The sequence below is a fragment of the Streptopelia decaocto genome, assembly GCF_964273445.1.
Source record: "Streptopelia decaocto genome assembly, chromosome: 2".
Classification (NCBI taxonomy): Eukaryota; Metazoa; Chordata; class Aves; order Columbiformes; family Columbidae; genus Streptopelia; species Streptopelia decaocto.
Window position 1 is genome coordinate 20621821 of NC_138655.1, and position 23782 is coordinate 20645602.

The window sequence follows — 23782 nt, forward strand, 5'->3', positions numbered from 1 at the left end:
CTCCCTCTACATGCTACAACTAAAATAAAAAGTAAAATGAAATCTACTTCTTCATTATTTATATTGGACACAAAAGTACGCATTGTTCAATGAAAATATGAAAATGCCTCACTTTTTATGGACAAAATACTACTAAAATATCCTTATGCACATCTTATAGAGGAAGAATTTCATCTGTATAAATCCACTTTGATGAGTTTTTATTTTATTTCAATTTACAGTGCTTTCATATATGATATTAAAAGAGTAAGTAATGGCATTTAATTGAATCGAAAGGCAATACAATGATAGTGAACTCAGTTATGCTTTTACTGTTAACAATGGTGCAATGATTTATTCATTTGTCATTCTAGTTACTTTTGTCTTTGAACAAATATAAATTACAGTTACACCTCTTCATAACTACCAGTTGGCACATATATGATACTGGTAATGACATATCGATATATAATTAGAAGAGCACATGACAGTATATACATTTCATTCTGAATCAGAAACTTTCTGACTTTGTCTAGTGAAAACTATCTCTCCTTTCACGCGTATGCTCATTTCTTTCAGAAAACAGTGCCATAGCCGTAGTGAACGGTGTGTCAAATGTGAGGCATTGTAATCAAGTTGGGAACTGCAAAGGAAATCCAAGTCCGCCCACAGGAAGGCAGAGGTTAAGATCAGACGCACTCCTTGACGAGTGGCATTACTGAAATGGAAACGATCGGTAAACACAGCCCAGGTCTTAGCACGCCACTAGTATTAGTTGTTTACTCAAATAAAGAGCTGGACATTCAAAAAATGAATCCAATTTCATGAAAACATATGGAAATTTCCAATTTATTTTTTTTTTATTCTACACTGGAATGATTTAACATATCTATGGAAGTGCCTCTTGGAACCATTCTCTCTACAGCCCAGTGGTCATGGCACTTGCCTCGCACTGGAAGCTACACACAAGGCCCTTTGATGCCAACTCCAGGTACAGAACTAGTGTCACATTCTGCAGTCCAGTGATCAAAACAATGGGTCATTCACTATTCACTTTTTTATTTTTAATTTATTCTGTTGTACTTCGTGATCTGTGAGAGAGTAAAAATTAATGTTCTTGAGGAGAAAGGGGCACGGCAGCTCTCATACATCCCATGCAATACCCTCAGGGCTTTGCTTTGGTTTCTTTGACCAAATTCTGAAAAGTCTTAGAATAAGAGTAACCATGTTTTTCTAGCAAAACAGCATTATGGTGCTTTGTTTTCTGACTGTTCATCTCCACTAGTAACTTTAAACTGCTGGCACTGGTGCCAAGTTTGGTACAGGGAGATTCATGCTGGCAGCATATGAGTTCTGAGCTTCTTAAAATAAACTTGGCACCTGGCACCAAAAACACTTCACTATCACTGATCTAGATTACACCCTTCTTTATCAGCCAATGAGTTTCAAAATTCTCATCTAAATAAATATCCCCAATTTATTTGTGTTTTCTTCCACTAGATTAATGAATAGAGAAGAATTCTCTGAAATCATCCGCAAACTCACTGCATTTTTCATTCACTATCTCTACAAAACTCAGGTCTGCTGCTTTAGTATGATGTAACTGTTGTTTATTATACTAATCTTTGATATCTCTGTTTTAGCTTTTGCCTCCCACACTTGCTTGTTTCCATTGTATTCACGTCTGGTCTAAAACCAGGACCTAAACTAGCTTAGGCCAGCAGCTGTCATTTAATATCAGGTTCAGACAGAGTCTACCACAGAGGAGCACCAGTTCCCGACTAGAACCTCAACATGCTGCAGCACTACAGATGTTAAATATCATAATAATGATTGTATCTTCCTTATACAGTGACTATTAGCAAAGCTGTACAGCTTTCAAAGAGCCCTTGTTTTTACTTCTCACCAGCAGCCGAAGCAAAGAACACATTTCCATTACAAGATGAAACTGTACAATCTCATCCAACAAATGATCTCACTCTGACCCTTACACTAACTTTGCTATTAAGCAAAAACAGGCACATTTTCAAATATTGATTCCAACTAATGTCTGATCCCAACAGGCATGATCCTATCGGGGCCCCACTATAATAGAGGGAGTGTCAGAGTTAAACAGAATAGGTTTAGATAAGATCACAATCTTCCTCACCATGATGTGATGCTATCACTGAGTGAGTATAGTATTTGAAGCAATTATCATTAATAGATATTGGCAACAGGAAGAGTGGTCACTGCTAAGATCTAAACAAATTCGTGCATGATAAAATAAAACAAATTTTATCTGAGTGGTGGATATGTGGATATGTCATGTGCCATAAGAGACTTCGCTGCCTTTGGTTTTTTTTTGAAATGATGTATATTCAATTAAGAGAGAAATATTGAGTCACAACATTGCTACCTCAGTTTGTTCTGTACCTTCTGTTTTATGGAAAACTGCCACTTTAGCATTCCTGATGCTTTCTTGATGTGTCTTGACCAGACGTCCCACACAGCATTCTGTAGACAGAGCCTGGTCCCAGGGTTTGCCTGAAGGGCCATGGGCCACAGGTGCTTCCATGGTGCCCTTCCTTGTTAGCAGAGACGGGAGTAGCAAGGGGCTGTCTTACAGGAGGTGTAGGAAGCAAAGGGTCATTTTCCTAGGTTTTCAGCCCTATGGCTGTTTTCTTATTTGAATTATTCTCTGCAGGAATATGGGCAATGGGGTAGCCCGACAGTGGGCCAGCCTAGAGGACTGGTCTCTAAGGTGAGTGTGGGCTGGGGCAAAAGCCACAAGAGAGGTACAAAATTGACAGGCATCTGGCTTAGTTTGATTTTTGCCTCACCATTAGTTCTGATCATGGTACACTTTCTGCATTTTCAGAAAGAAGAAAGTACTGTAAAAAGAAACACCTGCTTTGATGTGGCAAATTCTCTGTGAAACTCTTAAGTCTTTCTCCCCTGAAGCTGTTAGCATGTAAGGCCAAAACAGCACAGAATGAAAATAATAATTTATAGCCCTGGAAAAAAATGTTATCAACCTAGGAAAACTGAAAGCACTGGTATAAAAAAAAAAAAAGCCAGTTGATAGTTATGTGTGTGCTTTTTGTAATGAAATAGCACAAGTATAGCTAAACTTTCATATACTGAAGCCATATAAAACAATACATGAGAAAAGGGTGCAAAGCTAAAACCCCTTTAACTATTCATCATTAGTAGAAAGTATTAAGTGTACAAAACCGGGAATTAAAAGGGTACAATCAGATTTCCAAGGAGCAATGTTTTCCATGTCTATTGTGATAATAATATTGAATGCTAATAAGCTATGTTTCATCCTTACACCACTTACAGGTATTAGCTAATTAAGTCAGTTTAAAAAAATATTTCTAAATTAATAGGGTACTTGCCAAGATTACCCAAATATTGGTCTTATACACAAAAACCCACATGCAGCTTTTCTACTTATCTTCATGTATTTGTCTTCTCAAATGAGTGATTAACTCCAGAGCACTGAAATCTCTTTGATAATCGCTGAAGATGAATGTATCAGGATGATCAACAGCATATGGAACACAGAATGCTGCCAGATGTTAACACACTAAAATAAAGCAGAACCATCCATGTACTCCATACCTTGTCTAAAAATAATACACTCATTGACCTTAACCCTATCAAACCAGTCCCATCTTCAAGGTCAAATAAAATAACAAATATTTATCTTCTGTGGAGAGCTTTATAGGCTGTACTTGCAGTGTTCAGTATCACAAAATGCTAAGCATACCTCAGCCCTACTGCTTTGAATGAAAGCTTGGGGTACTCAGCACCTCCTGCTGGTGCTCAGTGCTAGGCAAAACCAAGTAATAAATGCATATTAATCACCATTTAAAATATGCAATCATGGTGCATTCCCTTTCATTGCTTTAAATTTTTTCAAAGACTATAGATGGAAACAGCAAAACACCTAGTTAGAGTAAAAAATACAGGCATGGAAACTGTGATCTCTAACACACACTTCATTTGGAAGAGATCTGCATATGTTAAATGTTGTCTTGAAAAAGTAACTTCAACAATCTTTGTTACCCCAATAAATGATTGAAGTGATAATATCAATGCAGCGTACTGCTGCATCTCTCGTGAGGTTGACCATCATGCTGCAGTGGGCCACGGCACTGGATGTCATCCCCGAACCTCTTTACTTCCCCACACCTTGCAAAGCCAACTTAGCATGTCCTCCTGTCCAACAATACAGCAAGAGAAACACAGAAAACTAGGAGACCTCCATGATCGTATTTCTGAAGAGTTCAGGAGACATCACAGTTACGGTAGTTACAATGAACAAAGAACGAGATCGCCCGATATCTTTGGTGTAACTGACAAGGAAATGCTAATTAAAGGTCAAAAAGGCCATTTAGTTCCATGTATGCCACTAGCCAGACCAAGTGTAGTAGGTGCTGCTACAAAGCCACTTAAATGCTGCAGCAAGTGCTAACAATTGGCTTGGAAGAGGGAATGTGAGGAATGTGAAGGAGGAACAACCACACCAAGTGGTCTCACATTTGTGAGAGGTCAAGTTTCAAAACATGGATATTCTTTTCATTTGCCACTGCTGGAAATGGGGGTGTAGGGGGAAGAATTTTCAGAAGTAATTGGTGCATGTGCAGTCATCTACAACATGCAGGTACCTGTTATTTTTACTGCAAGCATTAAAGAGATTTACTAGCACAGAAACAGGACCACAAAATGAGCACAGAGCATGACGGTGATGCCAGGAGCTTGCTCACAAATGTTTCCACATCTAACCCATGGTGCCTGCCTAATCGGGGCTCTGGTACCTGATAGTGGATGACTGACTAAAGAAATCAAGATTCAGCTTAGTCCCTGAGGCGTGCTGTACTGCCAGATCAAAGTGCACACATTTGGCATCCTGAAAATGCAATACCATTGCTCTCACTTTGCAAATCTGTGGCAGAGAAACCTGGGACAATGATCCTCATAAATCAGACGGTATTTCTTAAAAAAGAGGCACAGAATACTTTAGAAATAAAGTCCTAAGTACAGCTGAAAAAATTGCATTGAAAAAGCTACACTGATTTAATATTCATTTACACGCAGTGTTAATTCTAACTCTAGTTAGCAAGAAACTGGAGTGGAAAGGGAGAATATTCAGAGGAAAAAAAAGACAACACCTGCAGGCCATTGGAAAGCGACATGCCAAAGAAATACAGCTGCTTACTTCCTTATCTCCCAGCAAGCCCTTGTTATATTTCAATTAGATTTTGAAAATGGTGTCCTATACTAGTATGACCAACTGTCTAGTTTGCTTTAATGTCCCATCTGCCATTTTCTACAAAAAAATAGTGTCTCACTCTGGCCTTGTAAAGTCAAACTTGAAAAATATTAGCTACCTGCAGGCATCTCTGGGCAGCTGAACGAGTGAAGTTGGTTGTAGACATTTCTCAGCATGAGGGTGCCAAAAGCCACAGAGTCAGCTGCTCTGGTTCCTTCTCATGCACCAGGGCTCAGTTGGGCCTACACCACTCCTGCCGCCTTGGTCCAACCTGGTCTTAAACCTGATCTTATACACATCAGCCACAGACTTACTACAACCTCCTTGATCTCCTCCAGCCTTTCATTCTCACTACCATTAGGAAACTCTTTCTTGTATCTAACCTAAATTTCCCTTGACGATCACAGAATCACAGAATGGTTGGGGTTGGAAGGGACCTCAGGAGATCATCTAGTCCAACCCACCTGTTAAAGCAGGTTCACCTGGAGCAGATCGCACAGGAATGTGTCCAGGTGGGTTTTGAATGTCACCAAAGGAGGAGACTCCACAACCTCTCTGGGCAGCCTGTTCCAGCGCTCTCTAACCCTCAAAGTAAAGAAGCTTCTCCTCATATTCAGATGAAACCTCCTATGTTTCAATCTGTGATACCTACACCTAAGAGTCTAGTAAGTTCACCTAAACTCATCATATCCTTCCACAGACCAGGATCCAGGTGGATCCAGGAGGCAAGGGAAATGTTCCACCGCGGAATTGTACAGGATCAAGATAGTATTTTGGCTTGGTGACGGGTGGGAGGTGGTTTGACTGGAGTGTGATGAGAAACAGGAGTAACATAAAACAAGTGGATCCCAAAAGAGAAGAATACGATCTCAGATTTAACAGATGCAAATAACAAGATCCAGTACTTAATGTAGTAAATGCAACAGTCAAGACAAAGAACCATAAAAGCAGCAAGGTAAGACTAAGACATACTATGAGGTCCACAGTGGAACTAAAAATCAGCAATAGCAGAAGCAGGCCTGCTTCAACACAAGCAGAAAAGAAGAAACTAAGATATTTTGGACTTACTATTGTTTTCTGCTTTATTGCTCTCTTCCTTTTATGCTAATTTGTCCCACTTTTCTTCCAAAAGTGAGAACAACAGCTTGCAGGAGGGGGAGAGAGGGAAGAATCCTTCCTCACCTCCCCAGCACTGAGGCACACCTCCCTCAGCTCCCCTAAACTTGTCTGTAATGTCCTCACACATAGCAAGAGTTCCAATTTCATCTTAAAAAAAGTGGTCACTCATCCCCCAGATCAGAGACCATCATGTTGAAAAGAAAGTGTCAAAAAAAAAAAAAAAAAAAAGTATTTTGGGAGATGTGAGATGTACATAAATACATAAAAAAATAATTACTAACATATATGACACTTCTATTTTAAAAAATCTCTTATGTGTTTTCCAGATACGAAATCAAATGTCAAAAACAAGATACAAAATATTAATCTCTGACAGGGAGAATTTTAAATTATAAGACATTTTCTCAGAGTGAGAATAATCTACATATGCTACGATAATATCTCAAATGCAACGTAGTTTATTCTAAATGCATCAGCAGCATTCAGACTGCTATCTTTCCCTTAGAGCACAGAATGGACAGTATTTTGTCTATGTAAAACTCAGTTACTCCTTAAATGTGTTAAAAGAGCTCAAATTAAAAAAAAAACAAAACAAAACAAACACAACTATATTTCATGTTTCACAATTTGTGAAACATTTTGCAAATACATGGAAATATTTTCCCCTTCTCTCTAGTCTGTGGAATCCATGATAAAATGTGTAAGTGAAAAGAAAGGGGGCAAAAATCTATTAAAGTTATTTAGGATGGAACACGAATATGAAACAATATCAAATCTGATGAGGCTATGCATGTAATTTCTCAAGTACGGAATATCAGGACATGCACAAAACTCCATAAATAAGACACATCACCAGGCAGAGTACCAGCGCTGCATCCCCTGCTGCAGCCTCTCCCCCCGTGCCGGTGGCCAGGGACCAGTGTGAGGGCTGGGATGGCAAGTGGTGGTGCCTCCTGCACCCTTCCCAGCACAGCCCTAATGGCTGGAGCTGATTGTGTTTCAGCTCCCCTGGAGCCTGAGAAGCCACCACAGGATTAAATCGATGAACTTGTTCTCCAGGAGTGATAAATGAGGCCCGGGACTTTTACAAACCTCACTCAGAACTTAGGATCTCAGACCAGGCTCTATGTTGCGAAGTAGATCTGCTACATATAGAAAAGGGCAAAATTTGCTACTGACTATGTGATACTGCAACATTATTAGAAAAGGAACTATAGCTAAATAGAGAAGTTCAGCAAACGTTAGTATTTCAAATAAAACTCTTAATTTTAGGACCTAATAACAGTCAGTATTTTCTTCTGACTAGAATATGCTATTTTTTATGAAATTACAAACAAATTATGTGTAAATATATGTACAAAACATATACTTATTATACTTACAGTTTTTTATATATTACACATACTGTAATAACTATTCTTAGTATCAATATAGAGGGCTTCTATTGTCCATTCAAAACATTCAAAAACACTTCCACAGAATGGAGTTTATTTGGCTGGTAATGAAACAATTAGAAATACCTTTTATTTTCATAATTCCTGAAAATTTACAGGGTACTTCTCTCAAGCATATTCAGACAGAGAGGGAACCAGTGTTTGGAATTTTGATCATTCCATCACACTGCTCAGAACTGAGGAGCAAGCAGCCACTATCTTCACTGAAGCTACATGTCCATTCCTTTCCTTGAAGTAATTTTTTAATTTAAATGAAGATATACAGTAATTTCAAATCTTGTTATTGTTACTATCTTAGTCTGCACTTTTAGTAGAACAAATAAATGTTGACATCACCAAAATGTGAATGTTCTTTGCACATCAACATTTTCTCTACAGCACACGTTATTCCACACAATTGTCCACTATTGCCTCCACAAGTCTTATGGAAAGCATCAGTTTCATGTTTTCATTTAATGATGTTTTCACTTGTGCATCCAGCCAATACCTATTGATAATGTATGGATGCAACACAACTGCTACCACAGTTTCACAGGCAACAGCACCATGGTGCATTTCTCCACTACCAATGTACGCTGATGTAAACTACCCTTGGGCAGCCACAGCTTTTTGTGTTATCACCACAAAGAAACCCAGGAGTATCCAGGACATTTTATTTTCTAGTGGACAAAGAGAGAACACAAGCCTCTGGGTCTTTCAGTTCAGTGCCCATTGTAACTACCAAATGCTTGGCTCCACAATGCAAAGGTCTTCATAGATGCAAACGCCTTCATAGCTTTATGCTCTACTAAAACAATCAAGCTAGAATTTCCCATGCTTGTTCTATGAATGTAAAACTACTGAAAAAAAAAGTGTCAGCATTTTAGAAACTGAATTTTATTTCAGAGTAAAAAGAAATGGTGTTGTTTAACATTTAGTGAGAAGAAAGTTATTTCGAAAACTGCTGAATATTTAAATCTGACGTTTTATATCTGCTTAGTCTATACTAATGCATATGTTTCATAAATAAGAAGAAATATCATTATGAAAAGCCTCAATTTTAAAAATTTCCTCAGAGGACAAAATGAATGCTAAATTTCTCATCTTAAACATGGGTGTTGAACTCATACCTGTTACGTATTTCAGTGCAGTGACCTTAAATGGCGCTAAATCAATTATTTCTCTCATTCCAAGTTTTTAAATAAGACTACTTCCCATTCTTAGATTCATGTTATAAATTTCAGCAAAATCTACAATAGCAAAATAAGCATTCGAGTCTCAAAGCCTAAGGTACAGAGAAGACTAGACCACAGACTAGCAGCACAAGAATATGTCGCTACTGCACAGTTTATTGCAGCAGTTCTCTCTAAACGGCTTAACAGCGCAATATGTGCTCCAGTACACATTATCTTCTCTCTGCTTTTCCCCACGTCTTAAAATGGAAGAGCCTGCCACTTGCAGATGGTGTCTCCCTCTGCTTCTGCTGCCTGGGAGGCCCTGAACCAAATTTTCTTGCCCTTTTTCTGTCCTGGGCTCCTGACCTTGCCTCATCTCTTCCACTCGCTGTCCTCCGGCTCTGCTCTCAGCAGCTCCCTGGCAAGGTGTCCCAGAGCACACCCCTACAAAGAAGGATCCCCCTACTGAAATTAAGCTTGCTGAAATAGGACAGATAGTTCATTGAGTTTTCTCCCAGGGAACTCAGTTAGTTTAATGAGAATGATTGGTAACTTCTACTACTTAATTGCAAGAGTATTAGGATAAAAATCTGTCTAAAAAGCGATTTTATGTGAAAATCCCCTATTGACATAATGCTACATTCTGGAAATCATCGATTCAGAAATAAAGAAATAAAAAGGAACAATGTAATTTCAACCCTGTCTTCCTGCGAATATTTGTGTTCTGTTTTGCCTTTTTTTAAAAAAGCAAACCATATTTGTATGACCCTCAAATATTTAATATCTTGAAATTAAGACTATGGTAATGGCATGCAGCAGTAATACCAGTGTACTAACAGCATTTAGACAGTGGTGCACGATCAGTATGCTCTTTCTTTTCATGGACCACGTTGCCTCACCACCTATTCATGTTCTGGAAACTACTTCCGCCAGCTGGAAAAAAATGCTTTCGGCTTTTTCCAAAACAGGATGTTTATTCAGATTGTTACCACATCTTGCTATCATATTAGTGACATGTTTTAAATTGGCTCTGTTGTGTAAATGTAAATAAAGAAGCAGAAATATCTAGGGTTTTTTTTAAAGAAAAGAAGCCTCTAAACTACAAATACGCACAAAAGTTTGAAAAAAATGTTCTTTTGCCATCGCATTCCCCTCATCTACATGTCTACATAAATGGGAGAGCACTTTATAAAAGGTGAGGCAATGTGAGGTGACCATTGTGGATGGCCATGCAGATATCCACATCATCTCAGCATATCTTCATTTCTTTTTTAGTGTTTCAGTGTGCTACATTGATGTCTGCTATTGTTTGGGACAGAAATAAGTGTTTTTAAATTAGTTTTAAACATTAAGATCCTGACAGCAGCAGTAAAAATGAGAAGGGAGTATTTTTCTAGTCACTTGAGGTACTTAAACGTATAAACCCAGTATAATAAAGATTAGAATCAAGGTTCATTACTCAACACACTTTTTTTTGTAATTAAATATAAAAACGGTTCTGTGCTAATAAGAGCCAAAATCCCCATTCGTAGGTAAACACCTAGAGATAAAAACTGCCTTATCCCTTTCCATGTTTGAACAAGAGGATCAAAGACTACAGCCTGACTACAGATAGACTACAGACAGACTGCCGGCTGTCTTGGTGGGCATACAGCACCTCCAACCAAAGAAAACCCTTGCACTGAAGCTCTGAAGATTAAAAGTTGCTGTCTACTACAGATATGAGGGTTTTGACTCAAATTGACCAGCCACAGATTAGTGAATGAGTAACTTAACTGCATTTTGAGCCTTGGCTCCTCATCCCCTCACACGCTACCCAGTCAAACGGTTCCACGAGGATATCTTCTAGAAGAAGTGCCACTTTGGTGTGGAACCTCGCAGATCCATTACAGGGTCCCTGCTGCATCCCCCTGCTCGCCTGGGCCAGCCCCACACACTCTCCTCCTGCCGATTCCCTTCACAGCCACGTTGAACCCTCTTTGCCTTATCAAGCCGATACAGCCCTGCCCCACACACTCCTCCCCGCGACAAGACAACGAGAACAGGGGTCAGGATCCAGCTGCTCATTGTTTCACTTCACAAAACCCTGCCATAGGCACAGATTAACACCAAGAACTAGATGGCGGCAGCCCAGGGAACAGGGCATTCACTTGAGTGTGGGGCGATGGCAAGAGCTGCCGCTCGATGTCCGTCACGGCTACATACACGGTTCTGTGCAGCTTTCATTTCCAAGGGCCTCAGTCCCACTAAGCTGTCCCCTCAAACAGGGAAAATATTTACAGCTGGGAAAAAGCAAGCAAACAGCATTTTCTTAAAACAGGCTGCTGGAGCCTTCAATTTAGAGTTGCTTATGCACAGCAGCTACACTTTCCGTGGTTTGTATCCCTGTTCACATTAGACTTGACATTTGTGCAAATCCACTCTCCTGTTAAAAACAGCAATCTCAAGCTAGGAGTTTCACATCTAAAAACACATTCCTGGCTACTTGTAGGTACCCGCCTACTACTGAATTTTCTGTGATTCAGCAAGGCATCTTCTTCTGGGTAAAACTACAGATTAAATTGTGTTGCCTTCCTTCTAGAGTTGAGTTCTCACCAATTGTAGGTAGAAAGCAGTATTGTACAAAACTATTCATGTGTCTGTCAAAACCGCAAGATTATTTTAAATCTCAGACAGAATCTAGAAACATGTAGCTGATCACTTTTTACTGTAAAACAAGAGAATGAGCTCTTATTTGAGAATTACACTTTCTAGACTTGAAAATATACTCTTGTGCAGTTTGTTTTCTTAGCATTATCAACTATTATGGAACCATTGATAGAAAGTGGAAAAAGTCAAAGGAAATGGAAGGCAACAACCTCCACGCCCAATTATGCAAACAGATACAAACTATGCATGCAGCTGAGAGCAGAATTTTGCCAATTTGGCAAAATTACAGGAACAGATCATTATAAGTATCTGAAAAGATCATCTGTCACTCTAAATATAACAAAAGGAACTAAATAGATATCTATAAATACTTAATAATGATATAAGGAATGCTTAATTAGAAATTGAAATGGGAATTAAATGCCTGGACAAGTTTTAATATCTGAGACTCACTCTTTGTCGTTAGAAACAACATTCTTAAGAATTCTGGTGGCTGCATGCAGACTCAACAGTAACAATAATACAATGGGGTACATTATTTCCTAAGGGCTTTTGATCACTCTGTAGTTCATGAGTATTGGCCAACTACTAGATCAGAAAAATTAAGAATTTGTTAGTCATTGAGCTATTTTAAGTCTGCCATTGGCATTTAAGTATTCTGCAGTCCTGATATGGACCCTGCACTACCAAATCTCCCGACAGTGCTGTAGCACTGCTGATGAAGTCAACAGCTGCTATTCCTATTGCAACTGCAAACAGCACTTAAATTGGTTTTGTTCAAGGTATCCAACCCACTACTACTCTGAGATGTATATTGTTAATATACTTCAAGACAGAAACTTGAAAGATCTAAAAAGTATTTGACATCTGGCATGGTGACTCAATTAATTCCTGTGCTGAATTAATTAGCTTGCTCTGTCTCTTGAGCCAAGAGCACTGAGACTGTATTCAGCAACACAGCACTGCTTGAAATAAGCAGCACTTCAACAGGATATTACATGTGCAGGCTGTATACAGTGCAGAGTACAGGGTTAGTAAGTAAGCTGTAACCGTTATAGCCAAGTAATGAATCCTTTGTGGCAATGTCACATTGCTAACACTAAACAGTAAAGTTAGGTAAGATACTTGTATTCAGCCACAAATGTATTTTCCAATAGAGACACCAGCTGCAAAAATTGTGAGATTTATTTGCCTGAGGTTCCTGATTTTTTCTTTCCTTTCCTCTCTATACCAAAAATTCACATTAAAGCTTTTTTTAAAAAAAATATTTTATGTTAATAGTAGTCCAGTGTTTGAAGTTCTCATATAGAAATGCACCAAACCTGCTGTCAACTGCTGATGTGCAAGTTTGCTTGAATTCTAGGGAGGTGAGGCTTTACCCAAATGAGCTTTTGAAAACAGATATAAATAACTTAAATAAACAAATGTAACTCCCCTTATGAACAACAGAGAGCTTGTATGCTAGTGGGAAAAGTAACCAAATGTGTCAAGAAAACAGAAAAATTATAAATAAACCAGAATCGTTTCAAGAAAAAAACAGAAAAAAATGCAGAAGCTGTCACTGGGTTTGTGTTGCTTAAACAGTAAATTAAAGTTCTATCAAGAGGTTTACATTTCTTCACACAGCATTTTGAAGTAACAAATGTAGGATTACAGGAAACATCTGATATTCAGAAAAAACGAATACTTAGAATCACAGAATAATTCAGGTTGGAAGGGACCTCGGGAGGTCATCCAGTCCAAACTCCTGCGCAAAGCAAGGCAAACTTCGAAGTCAGATCCAACTTCGAAGTTAACTCAGATGGCTAAAGATCATATCTAGTTCAGTTTTGACTACCGCAAAGGATGGAGTTGCTCAGGGGACAAAACAATATTGCTGAGGACTACAACTCTGTTTACAGGAACTTTTTCATATTTCCAAATGTATTTATATTAGTAGGCAAAACAAAAGTAAAATCTTGCAAGTGTTAGCAAAAATACCTTTAAAAAAAAATGACAAGAATAAAAGGAGTTATCTTTCTAGTTTAGCGAGAAAAAAAGTCCTTCTGAAGATTTTTATCCCACATCTCTCTGACCTAAGTCGAGGAAGTTGTTCCATCCCATTATAATTACCAACCTAAAAAGTCAGCTCTGCTCATGCTTAATTACAAATTCATTAAAACCACAATGTCTTAGCTAGATGTTTTTGTTACAGCTAAAGAGGTATTTGCTCAAATTTACAAAGTAATAACAGACCTTAATATATGCCTGTTTTACCAAAGAAGCAAGCTCCTGCTACAGGGATTGTGGTTGCTCTACATCTCCTTCAGAAAACAAAAATGAAACAATATGATCAACTGCTGAGACGTTGCAAATTCATCCTAAGAATATCTGATAACTTTTGCAGTGAAGGTTCTATCAACATTATCTCTTATACTCTATCTTCAAGTCTTATATACCTGAGGAAGCAGAGCAAGTAGACAGGGCAACAAAGCTAGCATTTTTCCGAAAGTATTGGGTGGACTGACTTTGAGCTACATCAGGAATAGGGTTTCTATTGCATGAAAGTTGACCAAAGTGGTAATAGTGGAATCTTAGAAAATTAGTTGTTGCAAATGACATTTTATGAAAAACATTTTGAGAATGCTGATAAGACCAAGAATCAAATAGATGAAGAAATAAAAATGAAGTTAAATAGATGGAGAAAACTGAGAGAGGTATTAAAATTGTCCAGTTTCCCCTTTCCAACAATAAGATGCTTTCAGTGTCCAATACTTTTGTAAACACATCCTTCGTTCAGGTGCCTGGATGGGAAATCTGATCTGTGTTGGGAATACTGAACTCTAGGAAACTTAGGCAAAGTTTCCATGCCTCCTTCTCTAACACCTTGTTAGCACTTTTTGATTAATAAATTATGCTAAAGTGTCTATGAAATATCAAGATCTTAAATACTTACTATACACTCACAACAGCATAACACTTCACTACAATTTTAACATGGATATCTACAGAAAGTAACATGCATACTATCCAGCAGTCTTTAGAAACAGAACTCCAGCATACAGACATAGGTTCTTCAGGGAAGAGTTAGAGACTTTCAGTCTCCCCTTTTCCCTCATGTCCACATAAACCCCCCTCTCACACTCCCCCAGATGGTACTTTAGCAACTAAGTGCTCCCCATCTGCTCCAGGTCCTCCAAGGGCAGGACGATACCCCCAACACTGGGAAGCTCGGCTTCTGCATTCACAGAAGAGCAGTATCTACCCCAATGCATGCAACATTACATTTCTATGAAACAGTTCCGCAGGTCTTTATGCTAATACATTCACGCTAATACAAGTCTGAAATAGCAAACAGTGACCCAGCTGAACATAATGGTTTTGCAGCAGCATCCCACAGGGCTAAGTGTGTTCCGAGATTGTCTAAAACCCTTCTTCAAGAGATGTTTGTTGTGTTATTTTTAATGCAGAGTCACCTTTTCAGATATTCTCAGAAAATTAATCTGAACTATATACAAATAATACTGAAGCTCAGACTTAAAACTAATACAAACAAAATGAAAAAGAGACCTAGAGAGGACAAGATTTTCAGCACACTGAACTGATATCAACAAAGTATTACTTATAAACAATATGGCCCACATACTTCCTGCAATCAGAATAAAACACAAGGCTAATTAAGAATATATTATAAGTGCCTTTTGATATATTTCAAAATAATTTTAATCTAACAGAAGATTGTGCTACATTCAGTAACATTAACATTAAGGCAAATTTAATGAATTTTATCATAAAATAATGTAGCTATGTATTTTCTATATCATCTATTAGTATAAATTAAATACTGAGCAATTAATGCTATAAGAAATTTTAAAAGCCACCAAAAAATCAGATATTACTACTGAAATGCAACAGCTTGCTTCAGCAAACAAGGAAGTGACATTTCCCTTCCTCTGTGAAATAACAAGCTTAATACTATTAACCTGTGCTCCAAATAACTTTCTGTGGACAGTTGCCACAGATGAACTAATTGGAAAAGAGCCAAACACCACTGTCCGTGGAAGCTCACAATGCCTGTTTTCAAACGCTCCAGCTGAGCAGTAATTCAGGCTATTCCCTGCAGAACGACACACAATATCACGAAGCAAAGCACCTCGGAGCATCTACATACCAAGGTGTTATTATTCAGATCCATCTTCCCAGCAAAAGGCCCCCATGTTGTTCCAACCGGAAGCTGCTGCCGGCTCTGGATCTTGCGCTCCCCGTCCTTCTGGACCAGCTCCAGCTCCCCTGCAAACAAAGCAAACACGCCACGTTGAGAGCACTTTCACTTGAGCCTTGGCAACAACCACCTCTGCCTCAGTGTCGGCTTTGTACGCACAATGTTCTGAGGACCCATACAACAAGAAGTAATTATGCTTGTCTGAAAAACAACTGATCTTGTCATGCTGCAAAAGAAAAAAACAACAAACCAACTTTTTCCCTTATAATTATATTCTAGTGTGGTTTAGAAAGTCCTGTTTTTTTCTTGCATCTTTTCACACACATTGGAGTTTGAAGGCATTTTTATTCAGAAGAGTGGTTTCAGAGAAGTTCTTAAGACATGCTGAGGAGGGGGAGATGATAGCTGAAAGGAGAGAATGCAGTAGCATCCACACACCATGCATTAACTTCCTTGAAGAATTTTGCTGTCACAAGTCCACATTCTGAAGCATAGAGCTACTAAAATTTTAGACATATCATATAACGATATAAATCCACAACAACTCTACTCATTTTGAAGGAATTACTAAGAACATTTACTACAATTAAAAAAGGGAGTTTGAACCAAGTGAGGTTTTACAGGCAGTAACATTTCAGAATTAGACCCAAAATTATTTACACTATTAGCTTAAGGTTTTAACACCAAATATGTGAAGGCAATGGAGGGAGTATCATTTTTTTTTTAGCGTGTACTAATTCTTCATTTTTTCAAAAGTAAATTTTATTTTTGAAAGTAAGGACTTCACAATTCACACTTAAAAGGTCACTTTAACTTTTCTGAGTTTTTCCAATGAACAGAGAAGAAACAAAACACAGTTGATCATTACTGTGGAAGGAAAAATAAAATTCATCAACAACTTTTCTCCCCAACATTTTTTTCACTTCATTTTGGGATTAAAAATATAGTCTGGACATCTCTTCTTTGAAAGCTATCTCTTCAATAAGCTTATTTTTCTATGAATACACATTTAAGTTAAAAATATAGCAAAAGCTGTGTTTATGTACACAATATCTAACACTCTTTTCTAAAACAATTCAAATAAACTCTGGTTTTAAACTTTGAGAAGGATAAAATATAATAAGGAATGAGGGCTGATACATTCTTTTCCTGTCAAACATTTAACTGAATGCTTACATGCTGTTGGATTTCTAAGCTTTGCCCTTCCTGAAGGTAGATGGAAAATCTGTTATTGTTCTCAGGAACAGCAGAGCTCACCCCAACCTCGCTGTGGCCGGGATTTTTCCTGACCTGTTTTCCCTGCCTGCGAAAGCCCCTTTGTCCCTTTCCACACCAGCCAGGTGCGACAGTAGCTCTTGCCTTTTCCAGCACCACGTCCCTTCTCAACAACGCTACCCCCAATCAGGACAGTGCTTTTCCACAAACAGGGTAAAGTCCAACTGTGCAAGAAGTCAACCCATCTCAGATTTAGAAAGGCAAGTTGTTGTGAAACGAACCTTGGGCTGGAGGAAGTGAGTAATTCCTCCTGGCTTGCAGGGAGTCTCCACAGACTTCCCCAGGCTGACCATTCCCATGGATGCCTGGATTTATGGTACAGCCAGGCTGCAGGGCTTGTCCTTGTCCACAGGGGTTAATCTCAACCATTTTCCAAAGAGAAGACTTGGCTCCAGCTTTCATTTTCAAGCACAGAGATCTAAATTTCACCTCTGAGTGTTGTAGATTACAAAATCACCCTACGTAAAATTGTGCATCAGATCCTTCCTGCAAACTGGAACAAATCTAGGAAATAGAGCTGTATCAGTTTACAAAAGCTACTATGTATGCGGGCGAGTCCTCATCGTGACAGTGCTATGACATTTCTAAAGGCAGTATGTGAGCAGGAAAGCTTACAGATTAATTATATCTAATTTATACATGTTGTATCTATGCATCCAAACAGAAAAAGAAAAAACAACAACAACAACAAAACACAAAACAAAACTGAAATAGATGCATTTTTTCCCTCTCACAGCCGCATTGTTACAAAATGTGTTAACTTTAAAAAACGTCTTTATATGTTAATTATGGAAGAGAGAAATCTTCCTGGTATTGCAAGGTAACATGCTGATCACTTAGGCATATTGCAGCATTTTCTCTCTACATAGAGATGAAAACTGTAGCATTTGCTTGGTTTTATACACTAAAAAACAGCCATGTCTATGGACATGTCACATTTAACTGATATCAGAGGAATCATGAGAATCTTTGAAAACCCTTTTAAAAAATAATTCAGCCTCCCTTTCTGCCACTGACATTTTTCATTTGAAAAGGGTTCAGACACAGTCAAACAGTGACTCCTTATCTGTACCTGTGGATTTACAAGCAGGCCTGTCTTTTAATGGATTAAGAACGACAAACTTAGGGCAGATCATCCAGTGATATCCAAAACCTACCTAAGTTTCAAGGTACACATTATTACACCTTATATTCTAAATTAAATTAATAACATGAATCTTATACCTTGTAAGTAGTTCAGGTTTGAGGCAAACATAAAAACAAGCAATTATTTTTCAGAACTGTATTTTTTGCCTCCAGTCTGTAATTAAGTTAATATGGATTCTTTCTCTCTTTCATTCTCTTTTGTTACAGTCCCAAGCTGTAGTTTGGGCAGTACATTTCAATATGTATGAATACACTGAAATGTGCTGTGGATGGGGTAACATGATGCTGAATTGTACTGAAGCTGCTGTAATTTCCCCCCCACTCAGAACACCATGACAGAGTAGCAGATTGCAGACAGCGTTACAAAACATTTTGCTGCATAACCTTCCTGTTTCCCCTGATCATAGTTCTCCAAAAAAGATAACATTTCTCTCTCGTCACCATGACCAGCAGCCATTTTACCGCTATGGGTGAATGTTAGGGTTGGGAAGGATAATCTGCTCATATGTCTTTACAAACACAGATACTTTGGCTACACTTGTGCAAGGTGCAGCACATTACAATTTGATTCTTGGCAAAGATTTTTTTTTTCCACTGAAAATATTTGTTTAGGGGAAAAAACTAACACTAAGAGAGCTGTAAGTTTAAAACAAACAAACAAACAAAACCAACCAAGCAAAAAACACAAAACAAAACAAAAAAACAAACCAAAACAAACCAAAACAAACCCCAACAACTAACCACTGCGCATCAGGGTCTATAAGCATCTGCTAAGATCATTTTGTTTTCCTACCAGAGCCTGCATCTTTTGTGAAATCCCTGTATACGTTCCTTTGTCTGCTCCAAGCAGGAAGGCCAGGGGCTGGTACAAGGGTTTGTAGAGGAAAGATTACAAATGTCACTATCAAAAATCCTCTCCAGAATTCTCCTCACCCCACAGTAAGGAGTCGGCAACCTTCCTGCGTTCATGTACAACATTTTGCTCCTCTGAAATTTCCTATTTGGTGAACAGTATTGAAACTGCAGCAACGGGCAGGCCCAGGCTCCTGCTGAGGAGAGCAGGGATGTCCTCTGCCCACGGCTGGCGTCTCACCAGAACACTGGCTTAAGCAGGGCCATACCTGTGGGCCCGAGCAACTTGTGACCTCAAGAGACTTTGCTGGAAAAAAAAGAGAACCTTACCCCATGACTCTTAATGGAAAAAGTTTGAGAAATATTTCAGCAAGACCAGATTATCCCCTTCAGCCTCAGGAGAAGCTCAGATGTAAGTCAGAAGTGCTTCCTGCAGCTACTGTCCCCTGGACAACTGCTCAGCATCTTCACAGATTACATCAGGAAAAGGAAGAGGAGTGGAGATTTTATTGCCATATCACCACTTGCAGTGGGAAGTGTAAAGACACAGCTGGTACTGACTCTTCATGGGTGGCTGTCCATGGAGATCCCAGCAAGCAGGGGGAAAAGGAAAGAAAGGATGAAAAACTGCTGCACTTTCCTTTAATCTGTGCGCCAGCCCAAAGGAAACAGAAAATTCTGTGAGAAGCACTGTTGTGAGTTTCTAGTGATCAGTAATCGCAACAGACCAGCTCAGTACTGAACACTGAACACAATGTTCCTTCACGTAACAGCAAATTATAATATATAGAATTCATACATGCTCCTGGGATGAGTTTTGTTAAATAGTTCATCATTCCTATGGCAAAGTTAAGAGGCAGTTATATTTTGCTGTTTTCATCACAGATGCATCAACCATCCGACTGAAAAGCAAAAATTGTGACAGAAACAACGCTCAGAAGCATAAGTAGAGAGAAGTGATGCCCTGCTTTTAGGTTTTGTGAGTTAGGTAAAAAAAATTACTTAAGAGACATTCCATCTACTGATATTTACTGCCCTTTTCCTTGCTACAGAAGAATTTTTTTTTTCAGCTTGTTCTTCAGGAACACACTTATTTCCAGCTTGCCGAGTAAGTTTATACAAAATATTTGAGACACATACTATGGGCTAATCAATTTTGGTAAAAGATAATGCTGTTAGTGCTGTGGGCTGTTTCTCTTATCTTGTTGATGTAGCATACTTTTAAAGTCTGTGATTACTCAAAGACTTATGATAGCTGCACTGTAAAAGAAGCCCCAAGTCATGACTCACTAGTACAGTTACAAAACATCCCATGGCTTTTAAGATACTAGGCCACCTTGGTGGATACAAAACCAGAATGAAATGACTCAATTTAGGATTCTTCTCTTACACGTGCGTATAGGTATTGTTTTAGGGATGCCAGACAGGGCTTGCATAAAACAGAAGGTAGAGAGGTCTGTTTAGCTTTGTCTTCTTTCACAGCAAAGTCAGAATAATTAAAAAAAAACCCTCCACAAAACACGTAGTCTACACAGGAATCCAACAATAGCTTTTGGCCTTTAACAGGATTTGACCACAGTTCCAACACCAGAAGAATTTAACTATAAATAGTATTTCTGAACAAAATAATACTGGCTTTCGCTCTGTTCTGGAATATGAAACAAAGGAGTGTATATCCGAAGGTGAATGATGAACAGTGTTTTGGGGGAGAAAAAGTGAACTACTTTGTTCAGAAATAACTATATCCAGATTTATAATGTTTAACATTTTTAAGCAGGTCACTGATAGCTTTAGCAGTAGTTTGTTGTTTTTCTTTGTGTGTTTGTTTTTTAATCAGGAATACCTTTCTGAGTGGAGTCAGTTAAAAAGAATGAGTAAGGTCTTTCTCTGCTATAATTAGAGACTGGTTATTTGACACCATGGAGTTCTACCAATTTCTGCTGGCAAATGGCATCTTCTTTGCGCATTTCCAGTGCACAGCCACCTGGCTCTCTAATGAATATTTTAGCATGGTAGAGAAATCATTGTGGTTTCAAATAAGGACTGCTCTGAAGTCAGAGTGAGCAAGTTAAAAACACTCTCAGAAGTTCTTAAGCTCAGAACCCAAGATACACCTTCTGTCCTGTATACACAGGAAGAATCTGCAATTAATATTTGACTGCTGATTACCTTCATTATAACAAACTAATACGTGTACATTTGCACACAGCAGTTCACTGATAGCAGAGAACTATCCCATTTCCACTTCTGTGATTCTTAACACAGTAGCTCCAACATTAAATGCTCATACACTTGCTTGGCAGACATAAACTGCATTATTGAGATACCTCCTCTAAATTCTCTTCTCTCAATTTTCAAGTCTCTGAGACATAACACACACTAAACTACAGTTTTGAACATAAACTTGAAATACGACATTCTCTATTCAAGTACTCCAGTCAAACCCTGATAAATCAGGCTGGCCATGCAGTGATCTTATCCTTTCTGACTCTTTAATAAATCGAACCTTGTAAGTTCATGTTGTTGGAAGTTGTCACTAAATGAAATTGTGACCTTATCCGATGCGTGAACTTATCCTGCTGACAACTACATTTATTGTGCGGATAAGAAAGGGGGAAGAAAAAAAAGGACTTCTGATAATTGTGATCTTAGCCATATGCAACTCTAACAGATGGGATCTTTTTGAAGTTGCATTAATGATTTGCCTATGATGAGCCTCTACTCAGGGAAAAAATAAATGTTCTTCATAGGTAAGTGGTAGGGGGACTGGTAAGCGGCATGTAAAGTGCACAAAGAGGTACTGGCCAACAGCAGTGAATGAGAAGCTATTCGCCTAACATACAGCTTTGAATTAGCTTGTAAGGACTGGAAACAATAACATAATGGAGGTGGCAAAACAGAAATATTCCCTTTCCACAGGACTCATTCAATAGCCCAAAACTCTAAAACAAGTAACTGAGAGTCTAAACACTAACCCCAAATGCACTACGCTGTAGCACTTCACGATGAATGAATGAATACTGCATCCCCTACAGCATGGCCTGGCCACTGGCCACTGCTGGTGTGGGTAATGGGCAATGGGCATTGGGTAATGGGCAATTCGCACAGCTCTAATTTGAAGATGACCAACCATCTCACATTACCATGTTTATCTGGCAGGGATTTCATACTCCGCGTTACCTACTTCTCTCCACAACGGGTGGCACTGTACCCATTCTGCAGTGCGCTGGTTCTGGGGTGAGATCTCTGGGGATCAGGGTACAACCTCTCGCAAGTCTGCTGCAGGGTACAAGAACTGTAGTCATTTTACTAGAAAGACACACATATAGATGAGAAAGTTCACACTGGTGTCCAAACAGTAACGGACTAAACTACAATCAGTCTTCAAAAGAAATTTTATAATTTGCTTTGCAACAAAAATTGCATTCACAGGGGTCTGGCAAACAGAGAGGTTATTTAGGTTGTCCAGAAGCAAAGGCAAAATTTAATTTTGCTGCCCCAAAGATGAGAAAAAAGGGTCAGGCCACTGTTAGGATGTGAAGTATGGAAGGAGGAACAAACTCAGGGCTGAAAGCTGGGAAAATGGCTCTGTGAAATCACTCTGGAGGAGGAGTTGCTATTCTGCTACCACTGAGGGAGTGGAGGGTTTCTGAATGGAGCAGCCTTCTTCCTTTCTCTGAAGTCACTGCCACCCTCCAGCAACTCCTCCCTCTAACCCTGATCCTCCCTGGTCTCATCTCTCCTAAGGAGTAAAGTCAACCAGGTCTTTTAGCACAACAGCCATGAAGGGAGTAGACACAAGCATAACGCACAGGCACTAACTGCTCTAAGCTACTGCTCTCCTTTGCCTGTGCTTAGAAGCAAGTCTAGGCGGCAAACACAATGCAGGAGAAGCTGCCACATGACGCTTCGTTCCTAACTGAGCTGCCTAATGTTGCCCACCTTGCCAATGCTCCCAGAGGACAGCTCTGCACTTTAGGTAAGGATGAAAAGTGAAAAGGCTTCTCCATTGTCTATAACAAAAATCTTACTGCAGCCCACCTTTTTTTAGGGCTCCAAAAGTCTGCTTCTGACTTTCTTTATCTCTCCTATCTGCTGCTAGTACTGCAAATGGCAGAGAGTGCAGGTCCCATCCGTATCTGCAACAGTGCTGTCCAACAATGAACAATAAAGGGAAGAATATTCTGAAAGTGAGGATAGTGAAAGAGTAGGCAAAGATTTTCAGAAAAAAAATTAAAAAAAGACCATGGAAGGATAGGGGGGAAGAAAAAAGGGGGGAGGGGGCTAAGACACAGGATGCCTAGGGAAAGAACCATTTGAAGACTCGAGTTGGGTCTCATCAGGAGACAAAGACACAGCCCAGAAAATAGGAACCGAAGATATTCAAGAAAAGAAGGGATGCAGAAACCTTGACAGAGTGAGAGAAGACTTACATGTTTCCAAGCCTGAAACATGAGGACAGAAGTACATGCATTCACATATAGAAACAGAACGTAAACACTATTATCCATTTTCGCCAAAGCATGTGTGTCATTACAATGCCTAATCTATAAGTTAACCACCAATATAAAGTACACTTATTCTAATACCTCCTTGACCAGCTGAACTGTGGCTAAACTGCACACTTAGAGCACGCCTCCGCTGCACCCAGGGATGTGACTTCCCCTGACATCTGGTCAAACCCATTCTC

At 39.0% G+C, this 23782-nt stretch overlaps 1 protein-coding gene across 2 annotated transcripts in view; it reads right to left on the reverse strand.

Annotated features, from left to right (window-relative positions):
- Nucleotides 1–23782, reverse strand: part of ZFPM2 (zinc finger protein, FOG family member 2) — a 311201-nt gene that overhangs the window by 140636 nt on the left and 146783 nt on the right. Inside the window, exon 4 of one of the 2 annotated variants that reach the window (XM_082044964.1) lies at nucleotides 15769–15887. In XM_082044964.1, the coding sequence (XP_081901090.1) occupies nucleotides 15769–15887 (119 nt within the window). Of the gene's footprint in view, nucleotides 1–15768; nucleotides 15888–23782 lie in introns of those variants that run through there. The other variant, XM_082044965.1, reaches the window with a different exon arrangement.